The 17,202-nt window shown below is 34.1% G+C and overlaps 1 protein-coding gene across 4 annotated transcripts in view; it reads right to left on the minus strand.

Moving 5' to 3' along the window:
- Positions 1 to 201: 201 nt before the first annotated feature.
- The window catches only part of RPGRIP1L (RPGRIP1 like), a 136,328-nt gene continuing 119,327 nt past the window's right edge, over positions 202 to 17,202 (minus strand). For all 4 annotated transcript variants that reach the window (XM_007474872.3, XM_016433254.2, XM_016433255.2 and 1 more), the window contains 4 exons: positions 15,304 to 15,388; positions 8,184 to 8,317; positions 3,053 to 3,199; positions 202 to 715 (listed from right to left, as the gene is read on the minus strand). In XM_007474872.3, coding sequence (XP_007474934.2) covers positions 3,087 to 3,199; positions 8,184 to 8,317; positions 15,304 to 15,388 — 332 coding nt within the window. In that variant the 3' untranslated portion in view covers positions 202 to 715; positions 3,053 to 3,086. The remainder of the gene's footprint in view (positions 716 to 3,052; positions 3,200 to 8,183; positions 8,318 to 15,303; positions 15,389 to 17,202) is intronic.

The following is a 17,202-nucleotide window of genomic DNA, read 5'->3' on the forward strand; positions in this document are numbered from 1 at the left end:
TGTAAGAACACGTGTAAGAACTGGTTTTCATTGTCACAATTCAATGTCAGTTTACCAAAATAATTTATGTTTTGTTGTGGGAACATGGGTGGATACAGAGCTTCCCAAATCACAAGACTACTTCTCAGACCACACTTTCTTCATAATATTCAGAAATTGTTCGTGTTTTGTGGTAATGAATGAATAACAGGAACAGCAGAATTTCAATGTGGGCCTTCCTTTATTTGATTAAAGATATTCTCCACTTAATTCTTAAACAAACTAATATAAGTTAAGCAGCAGCAAACAATGGGGGTGATTTAGAAAATGTGTTACTGCAAAGAGTTGAGGGAAAAGTTCCCTACAGAAACTATACTATTAACTATAAAACTTATTTTTCTCAACTGCTTCTTATGATGGAGGCTAGGAATGTGATATTACGACAGTAGGCAAAACTATGTGAACTTAGACCAAAAAAAGAAAAATCATGTTTCTGTTTAGACATTTAAATGAAAACATAGGCCACAACAAAAATACTGTATTGACTAGTTATATTTATACCAATTGCCGAATGTTTACAGATGTATATTACCTTAAGCTGGGGTGTCTGTGTGGCTGGGGTCTTCACTAGCTTCTAAACCCCATCTATGGCTGAGGTCAGGCTGACTCATAAGAAATAACTTTAGAGATTGGCCTTTCAGTGGAATCTAATAGATGGTGAACATTTCAGTGAACTCTGGGATAAAAAAAGAGGCAAAAAGATATTCTAAGATAAGTTATGAACATAAATTAACATATTAATAAAAAGTCTAATAAAATCTAATTATTGAAAAATATGACAACAGATTTTAAATCTGCTACACAGATGAGTGTTTAATTTAGAATATGCTGAAGTTGAAAAATTTCAAACTAGATCAGGAGATTGGATGTTATGTTCTAATAAATATGAATAAGATATAACTAAATCTCTGTTATTAGCACAAAGTGCAGTATCCAGAAGGAAACAGAGTAGACAAGGTTCTGGAATACAGCTTTCTGATCAAAATTTCCACCTCAGCTCAGAGATCACAAAGACTACTGATCACAAAGACTTCCTGGGCAAGCTGCTTCTCTCTGAAGGGAAGATATTTAGTTTGGGTGGGAAAGTCTTAAAACAATAATACAAACCTCCTGGGAGAATACCACAGTAAATATCCTGAAACCACTCAGTTGATCTTAGTGTATAATAATCTGGCTGTTTTAAATTACTGCAGGGAATATTATGGTCCTTAATGACAATATAACTACATAAAGCTAAAGAAAGCTAGAAAGAATGGCCAAAAAGATGAGCTAAGAACCAGCCAAAGTGACAACAAACATGTGACTATTTACTAGGTTTGTAGTGGTAAGATCTGCAGATGCTCGTGGTTTCTTGAAGGTTCCAGAAGAATGAGTTGTTCTGAGGATTTGCAGAATTTTGATGAGAGAATAGACCTTCTCTTTGAGATGGCAGAAATGCCCAAATGGTACAGGGAAGAATTTATAGATTTCTGTGGCCAGATCACATGCTATTGACCTCAAAATGTACATCAACAAATTAATATTGTACGGATGTAATTTCAAAGTCTCCTGAAGACGAAGAACCATTATTGAAGCCATTAGAGCACAGATGGTTCAAAGTATATGCAGATATTCATACTGGCATTTTTGCATTATAGCTGCTTTTTTTTTTTTGCTGTTGAACTGTAATGAATTGTCTCATAATCTATTCCATCTTCTTGCCATTAGCAGGCTTTGAATGTTCACAAATAGGAGCAAAGAACTCATTTTCCAGAGCTTTAATCACACAAAGAGGGAATGCCTAATTCTTTAAATGAAATGGTCTGTGATCACTGAAGCAGAGATTTAATATATCACGGCAAATTAGGTAGATTTTAATAAATTACTTATCTCTCTGAATACTTTACATATGCTTAAGAAGGAACATAGCCTGTTTGCAAACAGTGAAAACCCACAGCCTATAAAATCCTTTGAAGAAAATGACAAATAAAAGAGTAAATTAAAAAATGAAATGCATTATATCCTGGACCTCTAGAGACAATTCTTTTGCAGCATTGATTCACAGCTCCATTAAAAATATCAATTAAATCCTTCATTGAGATTGGTTAAAAGCTAGAAAATTAACTTTCTGAGCTGCTTTTCTAGGCCTACTTATCCAGATACAACTAAGTATTGTACATGCTTGACGTAAATTTAAAAATTGATAAAAGATACTTTTCTGTCTCTTCAGTTCTAACTAAGTATGCTGGACCTGAGCCATGGTTTCAATACTTTTTTGCCTATAAAGGATGCCCAATTTTCAAAATGTAAATTTCTTATACCTATCTCTATGTATTAAAAAATGTTCTTCTTTCCATCCTACCATCACAAATATCTGATAATAATGTTAGTTGAAGGAGTGAAGTTATTTTTTAAAAAGACCAAAAAAACCCCCCAAGCTTGCAGTAATTTAATAAGTCTTGTGGCTAGTCTCATTCTTTATATTTAATTGATAGAAACTGCATGCATCAAAGAAATGCATACTGAGCTTTAATGTGCATAAAATGGATATTAGCATTTTAAAGAGGAAGATTAACACATTAATCCAAGTAATTTTCATATATTGCTTCTAATAAAATCTTCACAGTAAAAAAACTCTTAATGAGGCTAATCACAGCATTCCATTTAGTTGGGTGATTAGGGATAACATAAAAGTATTTTTTTCATAAGTTTTCTAAGACATGCTTCTTGCTTATTAAAAATAAGGAACTGATTTGCCTTCCTGCTCTTCACAGGAAAATGCAGAAAATGCAAATGAGTATTCCTCATGCCATCATGTAGGTATGAATTATTGAAAAGGTGCTGGCCACTGTGGAGGGCTGAGACCCTGGGGGACAGCAGTTGTGGGATGGAGGGAATAGAAAAATAAACAAATCAAAAAGTATACAAAACTTTACAACTTCAAACCCAGATTCTGTTGTGAATAAATTATACATTAAATATACTGTAGTAATTACAAAAGCCTCATCTAAGAGCTATGGATGGGAACATTTACTCAGGAGAAGGCGTTGCCTTAGGAACATTTTCTTCTAGGTCTCCGATTCATCTCTGTATTCCTCGTAGATGGAGTACAGGGCATGGAAAGCCTCCACTGTTATTCTAAGCTTGCCAATTACTTCACCTTCCACTTGTGCATCAAATACTGGGGAGAAAAGAAAAATTGGAACAATTTCAAGTTTAGTATTTTTATTTTAAGTCAGACTATTTCATAGAAATGCCTGTCAATTTAAAAAATCACCATCTGTGTAAAAAACTGTCCATTTAAACCTAAAATTTGACCCGATGTAAGTATGAAAACTTAAATATAGATATATACATATGTATATACACATACATGCATATTTTAAACCTATTCCACATTTCCTGTTATTTTGACTTCAAATTTTATGTATATTCACATAGATTTGTAATTGATTCCTATCTAAATACAAGTTTTATTTTTTCAGATTTATGAGAAACCAGTGGATATAATACTTATATACAGAATACTTTCCCTCCCTAAATATGACATTTCCTCCCTATTCTTGCTGAGATAACAATACAGAAGAGGCTTACACTGAAAAGAAGAGTTTTGTAGCTGTCACAGTGTTATAACTCCTATAACACGAAGCATAAATTCTAAAAGGGAGAAGGATTAAACAACACAGGGAAGACAAAATTCTCTTAACACAAATGTCAAAATGGTGGCTGGCAACTTGCATAGTTACTAACTCTTGATCTGTATGAAAGTATAAACAAAAAAAAGGTTTTTTTTTCCCCTCTGTAGGTGAAAAGGTAGAATATTCAAGACAAAGGGATAAAGAAAGTATGGATGATCACACTAGACCTTAGGAGAAGTTCTGGGCTACTATTATGAAAAAGAAGTAAAAGTGAAGAAATAAAATGTTCCATCATGCAAGTAAAGTACAGCCTGAAGAAGTCAATAAAATAAGTGAGTTCATACAATATCTGATATTCTCACCATTAAATAATTCTTCTCTTAATATTAATTCATATATACTTCAACAGTATTATGCCTCAAATTTAGCTATTTATTATCTCTACTATAAAAGGCCTCAAGCTAAAGAAGCATTGGAGATACAAAGAGAGACAAAAACAAGATTCTAGTCCTCTTCTTATTTTCCATTAATAGAGGAACAAAGCCTAGTTATTAAAATATCCCACAGAGGGAAGAGAAGGAAGATGGTGGGTTTTAACTTTCAAAGTGCAAGCTACAATAAAAAGTGGCATTTTGTTAGCTGGTGTCATCAAAATATAAGCCTATTTAAAAAAAAAACAGATCTTTTTTTTTTAACCTTACTTTCCTTCTCTTTATTTTTTTTCCATTTGAATAAGTTTATTTAGTCAATTTAGAACATTATTCCTTGGTTACAATAATCACATTATTTCCCTCCTTCCCCTCCACCCACTCTAACGCACAATTTCATTGGATATTACTTGTGTCCTTGATCAGAACCTATTTCCATATTGTTGTTTATACTAGGAAATTTATTTAGAGTCTACATCCCCAACCATATCCCTACGACCCATGTATTCAAGAAGTTGTTTTTCTTAGGTGTTGTTACTCCTACAGTGTTTCCTCTGGATGTGGATAGTGGTTTTTCTCGTAGGTTTCTCTGAGTTGTTCAGGGTCATTGCATTGCTACTAATGGAGAAGTCCATTACATTCGATTGTACCACAGTGTCTCAGTCTCTGTGTACAATGTTTTCCTGGTTCTGCTCCTCTCACTCTGCATCAATTCCTGGAGGTTGTTTCAGTCCCCAAGGAATTCCTCCACTTTATTATTCCTTTGAGCACTATAGTATTCCATCACCAACATATACCACAATTTGTTCAACCATTCCCCAATTGAAGGGCATCCCCTCATTTTCCAATTTTTTTGCCACCACAAAGAGTGCAGCTATGAATATTCTTGTACATGTCTTTTTCCTTATTATCTCTTTGGGGTACAAACCCAGCAGTGCTATGGCTGGATCAAAGGCCAGACAGTTTTTTAGCGCCCTTTGGGCATAGTTCCAGATTGCCCTCCAGAATGGTTGGATCAATTCACAACTCCACCAGCAATGAATTAATGTCCCAACTTTGCCACATCCCCTCCAACATTTATTACTTTCCTTTGCTGTCATGTTAGCCAATCTGCTAGGTGTGAAGTTGTTTTGATTTGCATTTCTCTGATTATCAGAGATTTAGAACACTTTTTCATGTGCTTATTAATAGTTTTGATTTCTTTAACTGAAAATTGTCTATTCATGTCCCAAGCCCATTTATCAATTGGAGAATGGCTTGATTTTTTGTACAACTGGTTTAGCTCTTTATAAATTTGAGTAATTAGACCATTGTCAGAGGTTTTTGTAATGAAGATTGTTTCCCAATTTGTTGCTTCCCTTCTAATTTTGGATGCATTAGTTTTGTTTGTACAAAACCTTTTTAATTTGATGTAATCAAAATTATTGATTTTACATTTTGTGATTTTTTTCTAGCTCTTGCTTGGTTTTAAAGTCTTTCCTTTCTCAAAGATCTGACAAGTATACTATTTTGTGTTTGCCTAATTTGCTTATAGTTTCCTTCTTTATATTGAATTCATTCAGCCATTCTGAGTTTATCTTGGTTTAGGGTGCGAGGTAATTATTTATCAAGTACTCATCATGTTCTATGCACCTTTCTAAGTGCTGATGATACATAGAAAGGCAAAAACTGTGTCCTAGCCCTAAAGGAGCTCAGATTCTAGTGGTGGTGGCAACAGTTAAACAACTATGTACCCGAGCTATTTGGGGCAAAAAGGAGTAATCTCCGAGAGAATTCACTACTTGGGGTAAGGAATGGATGGTGGAGGAACCAGAAAAGTATATTGTAAAGGTAGTTTTAAGGCGAGTCTTGAAGGAAGCCAGGAAAGTCAGGAAGCAGAGACAACAAAGAAAAACACTCCAGATATGGGGAACAGCCAATGAAAAGGTATGGAGTCGGGAGATGGATGGTCTTATTTGAGTAATGGAAAGAAGGCTTGTGTCACTGGGTTACAGGATCTATTGATGAAGTGTTTTAAAAGCTAAACAGATGATTCTATATTTGATCCTGGAGGCAACACTGGACTTTATTGAGTAAGGAGGTGATGTGGTCAAACGTGCTCTTGAGGAAGATGAATCACTTCAGTAGCTGAGCAAACAGTGGACTGAAGTGGGGAGACATGTGAGATAGGAAGGTCAATGAGAAGGATATTAGATGATATATTGCACCAGGAGGCAGCTGTGTTAGAGGAGATAATGAAATGTATGAGCAATGTTGTGAAGTAGAAATGACAGGTTTTGGAAACTGACTGGATATGTGGTGAGATGAGAGTTGTAGCAGTCCACCCCTAGCTATGGACAAGGGAAACAGTTAGTGTGTACAGATTGTCTTAGAAGAGAGCATGCTCAGTCTTGAGCATGCTCAGTCTTGCACATGGTTGGGAAAGCCTCTGACCCTTGACCCCAACTTCCCACAGGTTAGGCGGGAAAACAGGTTTCTTTGTGCTCACCTGGCTAAGAGAAACCACACCTATACCTTGTCATTAACCAATGATAATCATCCCTATGTATTGTGTATATTTGCATATCAAAGAGATTAAATACCGGGCTCCGCCCTCTCTTCCTCACTTGGATCTCAGCTCTCACTGATGCCTGTCCTTGCTGGAGCTTGGCCATTCCTTTCTTGATCTACCTTTCCCACCTGGGACCTGACCTTCGGCCAGGCACTTTCTTTTCTCTGTTATGTCTCCAACCTGTGCGGTATTAAATTTGGATCACTGGACGGGTATAAGCCTTCTGAGTAGTCCACTGATCGGAGTTTTTGCTGTGGCTCCTTGATAATTAATAAAGCCTGGATTTCTGACTCATTCCTGCCACCTCATATCTCTAACTTGACTCTGCCACCCCCCTCGCAGCATACAGAACTTCTATCCTTCCTCTATCTTCCTATCTTGAGGCTTCTCGCGGGTTCGAGGAAGCTTCAAGAGTGAAGAGTTGAGGGTGGTACAGAATTTGTGAGCTTTGCTTACTAGGAAGATTTGTTGTCCTCAAGGTGATAGAAAAGTTTGGAAGAGGGGAGAGAGATTTTTTTTTTTTGGAAAGATAGTAAGTTCTATTTCGTACAAGTTGAGATTGAGATGTCTACAAGACATCCAATTGGAGATATACAGCAGGCAGTTAAAGATGGACTGGAGGTCAGAAATGAAATCAGGGCTTGGCAAACATCTGAGAATCAATTGCACAGAGATGATAATTGACTCCACAGCTGTTAATGAGATCACCAAAACAACAGTATAGAAGGACCAAGGGAAGAGGACTTAGCACAAATTTGAAGGATACCCTTAGTTAGTAGGCAGGATGTGGATGAAGTTCCAGTGAAAGACTAAGAAGGAGAGGTCACATAGGTAAGAGGAGGGCCAAGAGAGTGAGTGTCTTCAAAATCTAAAGAGAAGAGTGTCAAGGAGAAAAGGGTAACTGGCTGTAGAGAGAGCAAGAAGGAAGAGGATAGAGAAAAGGCCCTTCGATTTGATAATTAAAAAATAGTTGGTAACTTTGGAGAACAGTTTCAAAAGAATCATGAAGATTAGAAGTAGACTGTAGAGGAGAGTGTGAGAGAAGAACTACAGGTACTGATTTTAATAAATTGTTAAGTCATGGGAAGAGGTCCCTCAGGCAAACACATTTTAAGAGATAATGTCTCTTGAATTTCAATTGCTCTTGGGGGAGTTTCGAAGTGATTGCAATCTTTAGCATACTCAATGGGAGGGTTTTCAATGGAGTTTTTCATAAGTTTGGGCAATTAACTTAGGTTAAGTACATTAGCCAGAAATTAGGTCTGAAAAATTAGGTTTCCTTAAAGTAAATGTTAAGATAAATCTAAGACATTTCTCTATTAAGGTTTTCCCTGCATCATTCATCAAACACTCAATAATTCATAATAAAGTCAAACTATTATTTTTCAAAATTTCACAGAAGGGTATAAAACTTAAGAACTTGGTATTTGCTCAAGCTTGCAAAAGATTTAAGTTGTGCTACTCAATATTCTTATAGCTTGCAAAAAATATTCTAAAATAAAGGTGTGAATTTAAATATTATCTATGACCCCATATCTCTATACTTACCATCAATATTTTGCTCAATGATGTCCTTTTTTTTCTGAAATATTTCAGTGAGACTGATATGGGAAATACCAATATCTTCACACTCAAGATCCTGTTCATCCTCTGGAGGATCACTGACCACAGTGAATCGGATACTATAAAGAAAACAAAATCAAAACTCTAGAATAACCTTAAATATGAAAACTCTACATCTCTATTTTCCACACTAAAAAGAATGTTACTTTCATATGAATGAATTGTGATGCCAACTATTCAAATTGTATTATGATAAGAATGCATTATCTTCCACTTTCCTAAGTTTTGTTGTGAACATTTATAGGACCTAGGGATATTAGTTGGCAAATAAGGTTGGTATGTTCAGTACTTTACAAATCATCCAGTAATATTATGTTTTAAAATGACATCTTTTTTTTAATTTTTTTTGACATCTTTTTTTTTTCAGGCTACAAAGATAAAAGTGAATTGGAGCTTTCTGTTAGTTCAGGATGTCCTGTAGAAATTCAATGGGCTTCAACATAACTTTAGCTTAGTGCAATGCAATTTAACCAACTTTATGCAGTCTAAAAAATGAATGACTTAAATACTCTTGGTATTATTTTGAATCACACTAAATGATGCACCTTTAGTCAACAATTATACAAGATGTATGTATTGCTTCAGCAATCTTTTAACTTTCAATTATGGCTTCCATGTTTAATTTTACTTTAAACACACAACTGTAGTGCTCAGATGGAGCTGATTTGAATTAGTGGCTTGTACTGAAGCCAAACACACTTGGAATGACCAAATCATGAGAATCTACAATGAAGTAGTCTTTTGATATGCCTTGGCAGAGTGATTAAACCATGGATGCCTATAAATTTTACCATTTTCAGTTTTTCAGCAAGTATTATCTAAAATCAGAAACAATTACAAAATACATAAAGTCTCTGAGAAATGATATCTTAAAGAAATAAGCAAATTCTACCCAAATTCCTATAAGTATAAGTAAACAAGGTAAAGTTTAATCTTCACTTAGCTTATAAAAATATATATAACATTTCATTCCTTTCCTAAGAGACTAATTTTAGTTACTAACAAAATTGGAATCTCTTAAGTCAGAACCATAATAAAGCCTACTTTATAATTTCCCTCCCTCCTTCCCTCCCTCTCTCCATCCCTTTCTCCCTCCTTCCCCCTTTTTCTCTTTCTCTCTCTCTTATGAAGGGTAGAGATTTAGTCCTCTGATGCATAAATCTATTATTTCTGTCTTAAATTATAGTGCTAAAATACACTTTCCTTTTCTATTTTTAAAAGTAGATTTTAGAATAGTTTCTACTAAAATCCAGTGAAATAAATTTCAAAATAATAGTTAAAAAAGAATACCATTGCCATTGATTATTTTACCTTGTCAGATCATAGGAGTGGGAGATGAAATTAGTAATAATATATATGTTTGGAATAAAGGAAATTAAAATAGGGATATCTTGAAGGATATTTAATAAATGTCAAAGAAAAAATATAGTAACCATGCCATAATAACAAAGATACATTTTATACTTATAAGGTACCACCTATCCCAAGAATTTTTATATAGCATTTTACAAATAATATCATCTCTTTTTACTATATGAGAGTTTTGACTCAAAGAAAAATAACTGTCAAAAGACCATGGAGACTATAAAATCTTAAAAATGCAGTATTTCTGGTTTTGAGTCTTATAAGTAATGCTTCTCAATGAAAGGAAATTTGAAACTTCACAAATATAAAATGACAAGAATAAACTATGAAGAGAGGACTGAATATTAAAGGAATTTAGAAAGAGTATTTTAAAAAAGCATTTATACATATGTACATTCACATCTCAACCCAAAATTCATAAACAAATATATTCACACATATATATCACTATCATTATCATCATCAAATGAGGTTCTAGTCATATGAAGAGATATTAGAAGAGAAGAGAGTGAGGGAAAGGATAAAGCATAAGAAGAGATAAAGGAGAATAAATTCTCCTTTTTAGGAGAAGAGAAGAGAGACTAAAGGGCCGGTATGGGATAGAAGGAAGAGAGGAAAGGAAGGGTATAAGAACGAATGAACTTTTCCTATATATATCCCATATGAAGATAATTATTTAACATGTTTTTTAGCTATTGTACTTAAAATTTTTAAAGAAAATGAAAGCCTAGTCATGCGCATATTATATATTTTGTATGACAAGTGTTAAAGCAACATTAAAGTGGAATTGAAGGAAAATATGTAAAAATCAGTTTTGGTATTGTAACTGCTGATAAAGTTAAAAATATCAATTCCAATGTTTAATTTAAAGAAAAATATTTGCATACTTCTGAATTTAACATGGCAAAGGATAAGCTAACAAAATAAGTAACTGTTCTGATTAGATATGCCTAAATCTCTCAACTTGGCCTTTCTAAGCTAATTTTACTACACACAAGTGCTATTCTCAGTAAAAACAAATCATTAGAATATGTAGAACTTTAAAGAATGTATTAAAGTAGTTTAAGGACATTAAGGTGTTAATTTAATAATTGCCTTTAGACAGTATTAGATTCAAATAAAAACTTTCATATCTTTTATTCTTTATGAAAATGACATATCCACTAGACAGGCTTAGTTTGAAACATCTTACCATCTAATGGTAAGAATAAAACATAGAGCTAGTAATCTCTGGGCCTAGTCTAAGCTTGTCTGAAACTTGTTATATTACTTTGAGCAAGGCATTTTATGTTACTGATACTACCCTTAGTTTTTATGTTAAAAAAAGACAGAATATCTTGTGTCTTCTATGAGGTATTTGAGGAACTATTTAATAGTTATGCTCTCCCAGAGCTTCTTAGAGGAACTATGAAATGAAAGCTTCGTTACATTTATAATGGAAACAGTTTTTATTCCTGTGCCACAAATAGGCCTTTTTAGAAAAGAATTCCAAGGTAAGGAAGAACTTGTCCTTTTTAATAAATTATTTGTTTTTGTTCTTATTGTTGAGATTGTATCTCCCTTTTTTGCCCATGTTGTAAGTACAGGTGCTACTCATAGGCCCAAGTTTAATCTGTTTTTCATGGAAGTTTTTACATGCTCTGTTTTTCCAACTTGAGTTGGTTTCAACCCTTCTCAGGTTTTAGTCTGGTGGCCCTCTGCTCCCAGGGCTCACAATACTGATGCTGGTTTCATTGCAGACACCTCTGGGCTTTGGTCCTACTAGGCCTCAAAATTCCTGAACTCAAGTAAGAAACCAGCTTCAGCCATTCTAGGAGCAGGGATGATAGGCAGGCATTATCTAATTTCACTATATCATTATAGTGTGATCTCACTATATCATTATAGTGTAATCTCACTAATCATTATAGTGTGTATTAAAATCCTAAAAATAAAGTGTACTATAGTGACCAGCCTAGAATTTTTTGCCATTGGAACAGTGTGTGGATTAAGAGGATATAGATCCAGTTCAATAAATGAATATGTGGACAAGTATTTTTTTTTTGTGTGTGTGTGAAATGATCCAGTATTTATCCTGCTACTCTTCAGGAAATAGTGGGAACATCAGAATAAATAGTGCTAGTAGAAAAAAGTGGTAAAAATCATTAGTAGTAAAGATGTAAAACTTTAGGGATCCTTCATTACCCAGAGAAAAAGATGCAAGATACTCCTCAGATAGGTTCTATTTCAAAGACTATTTAACTCTGAGGCACTCTTCTATACTCTTCTTACTAGGAAACTCACTTGAAAATACTAACTCTCAGATAATCACCTCATGATCCGTAAATGGGGAAGATATATGTAGAATGAGACATAAGTTTCTGGACATGTCCAATATAGAAATTTATTTGTTTGGTTATACATATTTAAAAAAAAGCATTTCCCCCTTTTTGTTGTGAAGGGAAAAAATGGTTAATTGAAAAGAAATCAAGTGAACTGTCAGGAAAAAATGAGGAACCAACCATCAGGCTCTTCTGTCATTGCAATGCTCACTTAATCTAACCTCTCTCTAAGCATCCTACCCTCTTTTTCTTAATTAATTTTCCTCTTACTTCCCTGCTGGAAAAGATGAGTTTCTATTCCCACATGAGGATGTTATATATTCTTCCATCTTTCAGTCAATTCAGAAGAGAGTAGAGTAAAAGCATTGCCAAATACCCTGCCTCAAATTTCCCTTCAATTATAAAAACACTTGAGAGCCATTTTTATGTGAGATAAATTCTCCCATCCTTCTTTTCCCCTTCTTCCAGTATATTCTTTCTCAACCTTCCAGTTTTCTCTTGGTATTGTCCCAATGTAATAGACTTACACTAATGCATTCTAAGTTGACTCTTTCTAACTGACCTAATGAGCTTTAGGGGGTTACAAGAACCATCTTCCCATTTTGAAATGTATAAGTTTGACCACATTAATGTCCTCATGATTTTTCACTCATTTATTTTCTAATGCTCCTTTTGCTTGAATATCATATCTTGTATTCTGCTCTGGTCTTTTCATCAGGAATGCCTGGAAGTCCTTTATTTTATTAAATATCTTTTTTTTTTTCCTTGCAGGATTATACTCAGTTTTGCTGGGTAGGTTATTCTTGGTTGTAATTCTAGCTCTTTCACCTTCTGGAACATCACATTCCAAATCCTCTGTTTCTTTATGGTGGTAGCGGCTAAATCTTTTGTGATCCTGACTGTGGTTCCATGGTATTTGACTTGTTTCTTATGGGTTTCTTGCACTATTTTTTCCTTGTGAATTTTCATTTTGGGATCTCTTTCAGGAGATAATTGTTTCAACTTCTATTTTGTCCTCTGATTCTAAGATACTGGGAAAATTTCCATTTTATAATTTCTTTAAATAAGATATTTAGGCTCTCTTCCAGATCATGGCTTTCAGGTAGTCCAATAAATCTTAAATTATTATCTCTCCTCAATCTATTTTTCATGTCAATTGCTTCTACTAGGAGATATTTAAATTTTCTTCTTTTTTTCCCCATTCTTTTGGCTTTACTTTATTGTTTCTTGTTTCATGGAGTCATTAGCTTCCAGCTGACCAAATCTAATTTTTAGGAAATTATTTTCTTCTTTGAAGTTTTGTACCTCTTTGGCCATTTTGTAAATTCTGATTTTTAAGGAATTATTTTCTTTAGTATTTTTTTTGTCTCATTTACCAGGGTCTTATGTCTCTTTTCATATATATATATATGTAATATATATATATGCATATAGCAATGCTCGCTCTCTCTCTCTGTATGTGTGTGTGTGTGTGGTTTATATATATATTATATATATATATATATATATAGCATTGATCTCATTTCTTTTCCCAGTTTTTTCTCTATGCTATTATTTGTTTTTTAAGATAATCTTTTTTTGCTCTTTTAAATCTCTCTTATTCTTGTAGCTCTTCCATGAATTGTTGTTGGGTTTGTGCCCAATCTGCATTTTTTATTTGAGGATTTGCTTGTGGATGTTTTCATGTTATTATCTTCTTCTGAGTTTGTGTCTTGAGCTTCCCAGTCACTAGAATAGGTTTTTATGGCAGGAATTTGTTGTTGTTGTTGTTATTTGCTCATTTTTTTTAGCTTCTTTCTTAATTTTTCCAAGATGGGGTGATATGAGAGACTGGATCTGAACTCCAATCTTTATCCAGGTAGGCCCCCTGTACCTTAGTGACCATAATTCCTCTCTGTCCTAGAACTGGTAACTAGGGACCCTGCTCCTTTGTGAATCTAAATGTTCCTTTCCACTTGGAACTGGATAATGAGGAACTGCCAAATAGTACCTGGTCCTGCATCTACTTTTGACAAGTATTCAGACCTCCTATTATCTCATGGTAGTGAGAGCTCCCAGTACTATAGCTAACAACACTACTGCCTCCTAGGCCCATAGCTGGTGTCACAGCCTCTGTGCTTCTGGCCCGTCCTTACCTATCAGTGCCACATTTTTCCTTCTGACCTCCCAAGTTGTTCTGAGCAGGAAAAATATCCAACTTGGGGGCAGCTGGGTTGCTCAGTGGGTTGAGAGCCAGGTCTAGAGATGGGAGGTCCTAGGTTCAAATCTGGCCTCAGACACTTCTGAGCTGTGTGACCCTGGGCAAGTCACTTAACCCCCATTGCCTAAAAAAAATGTCTCAACTTGACCTTTTGCTTGTTATGCTGCTTTAGAATCTAATTTGATATGTTATTTTTAAAGTTGTTTAAAGGAGAAAGTTAGGAAAGGTCAGCTAGAATGCTCCCTTTATTGAGCCATCTTGGTTCCACTTCTCCATCAGCCTCTTTCTGAAATCAAGAAAGATTTATTTTGAGGAAGCAACACAAGAGACATGATTTCCCTCTCAAACTCCTTTATGTTTGAATACTTTGCATTTATTCACTTTATACCACATATATTTATATGTGTATTTGCAGTTTATTCCATGAGAGCATAAGCTCCTTATAAGTAGAGATTATTTCATTTATTATACTTGTATTCCTAATACCCTGTACAGTGAGTGCCTGGACAAAGTTTGCCCTTGATGAAAACAAGTTGATTGATTGATGTCTCTATTATCAATAGTCAACAAAGAAGAGAACAGTGGCAAGACAAGATCCCTGGGTGGCCAGAGCTAGAAAATGTGGGCTTTATTTAAATCTACATTAGTTTAGGGGCAGCATTTCGTTAATAGTCCAAACTCTACATATTTTAGCCCTCATTTAACAACAAAAATTTATTAAGTATTTATATGTGCTTTCAAAAATGATAAGACAAGGAGCTTGAATAAGATATATACTTAAGCAATTATACTGCAAAATAGAATTTAAGTATAAAACTCCATTAATGAAAACAATAAAAAATTACTTATTAAAATCAGCTTATGTTCAAAAGGACCTTCCATTGAACCCAAACTAGAAGTTTTAAATTTCAATTGGCAAGAGTTTTTTTTTATAATTTTACAATGAATAAAGTTATTAGATAAATTCTTCAAGTACTATACTAATAAAGAGAATGAGGAATGCATGTTATTAAATAACAAATAAATAATAGCAGCAAGATAAAAATAACTTGATAACATGATCGACACAAATGATGCCATGGCCTACAAATATGCCTGTATATTCTTCTGTTTATATATACATTAATAATCTAGAATAACTGAATAACTCTAAAAGTACCTTCCATTAGGCATCTCTGGTCTTTGCAGAATAGATTTTAGAGATTCTCTTCTTGCTTGGTTGGTTTCTCTATCCACATATAACACTACAAGAGAAAAAAAAAACCTAGCAATCAAAAACCACTCAGAGATGTATGATAATACTTGGCCATTTCTGTATTTTTATAAATATTTATTTTTAAAGAGACACATGATAAAAGCAAGTTGTACTATGTTACAGTATACTTGGAAAAAGAAAGCAGCTCTGGAAACCAGAATCAAATCTGAATAGTCATGTGATCTAATGTCATGTCACTGGCAGGTTTATGTGCACACTGTCAGAAAAGATACAAGCAACATCTAAGTGTGCCACATTGCTGTCATTGCCTGTTAATGGCACTGGCAGTCATGGTGGTAAAAGCCAGCGGCCTTTATTGCTTTGTATTTGAGGGGATTTACTGCATTTTCTTGCGCCCAAGAAGCGAGTGATAATGATAATGTATGGCAGAGTGCTTGTCTTTTCTGACAGGCTCGGTAATTTAATCCTCCTCTCCTGCCACAACATGCAATAACAGAGGCATCTAGTGAACTAGGTTAAGGAAATCCAAGGCTGACGTTTACTGGGGGTGGGAGGAGAGGAACAACAACAACAACAAAAAGGTTGGGGGAGGGGAACAAAAGATTTTTTGTGTGTGTGTTTAGGGATTTTTGTTTTTTAAATAAACATCTTGCTTAAATGAGTTAATGCCAGAGTAGATCATGCTAGAATACTAGATAATGTTCAACCAATATGATTAGGATGGATAAATTACTATTAATAATACTTATTCCTTCAGTAATTTGGAAAAGAAAAAAAATTTAAAAGTGACATTCTTTGGATTTTTGAATTTGATAATTTTTTCACCTCAATTTAGAGTTCATTTCCCCCCAGATAACTTTCAATCTATCTTAGTTTTTAAAGATATTTTTCTGACATTATTTTGGAGGAAAAGGATTCCCTCCAACCAAAGACATCAAATCAAAGACTACTTCTGATCAAAAGCATATGAACAGGATATGCCAGGATAATTCTAAAGTCTCATCTCTCTGTTCTCTACTAGGAGAAAGTATACTTCATTACTGGGAACACTCTTTTCCTTTAGGCATTATAATTTTGATTCCAAATTGTGCTGCTATCTATCAGCTTCATGACTCATGGAGGAAGTAAATGACAATCACTTAAAATATCCTGGATAACCAAAGCTAAAATAGCCTTGGTAGCATGTAAACAGCTTGTTTTTAAGATAGAGGAATTTATATACCTCTATGAATAAATGGGAAAGGCAAAAGAACTTTCAGAAAGCTATTTTTCTAAAACATTTGAGAAATAGTTGCAATACCTCAGCAAGGCCAAACTACAGATGAGTTAACAGGCTTACAAAAATTGTATCCCTAAATTAGTGACTAATATAAACTTGACTGAGTGAGCTACATGACTTCAAACTCTGCTTAGTATCTCTGAAACGAGTCAGTAAAAATCACAGAAGAGTTAGGATTTATGATATTAATGCTACAAATAAGATACCTATAGTCTATAATTCTGGCTTATCTGCTGGTTTCTCAGTTATTCTGGCCACTTCCTTTGACTACTTTTGTCTCAATATCTGATTTTTATAATGGAAATAATATAAAAGGACAAATTTCAAAGGTAACTAAAAAGGAATAGCTATTAAGAAAGAACAATAAGCAATGCCTATGGTTTCAAAGTATTTTGTAAAAAGAAGTATGGAATTTTAATACAAATATGCTACTTATCCACTTATTACTTGACTATGCTATTTCCAAAAATGTTCTGGACATTATTTTATTTCTTAAATGTTATCACACCAAGTACTAACTTTCAATTTTGGTTTTACTGATTCAGTAAATGGTTGACTATAAC

This window comes from Monodelphis domestica, chromosome 1 (assembly GCF_027887165.1).
Source record: "Monodelphis domestica isolate mMonDom1 chromosome 1, mMonDom1.pri, whole genome shotgun sequence".
In the NCBI taxonomy this organism is placed as follows: Eukaryota; Metazoa; Chordata; class Mammalia; order Didelphimorphia; family Didelphidae; genus Monodelphis; species Monodelphis domestica.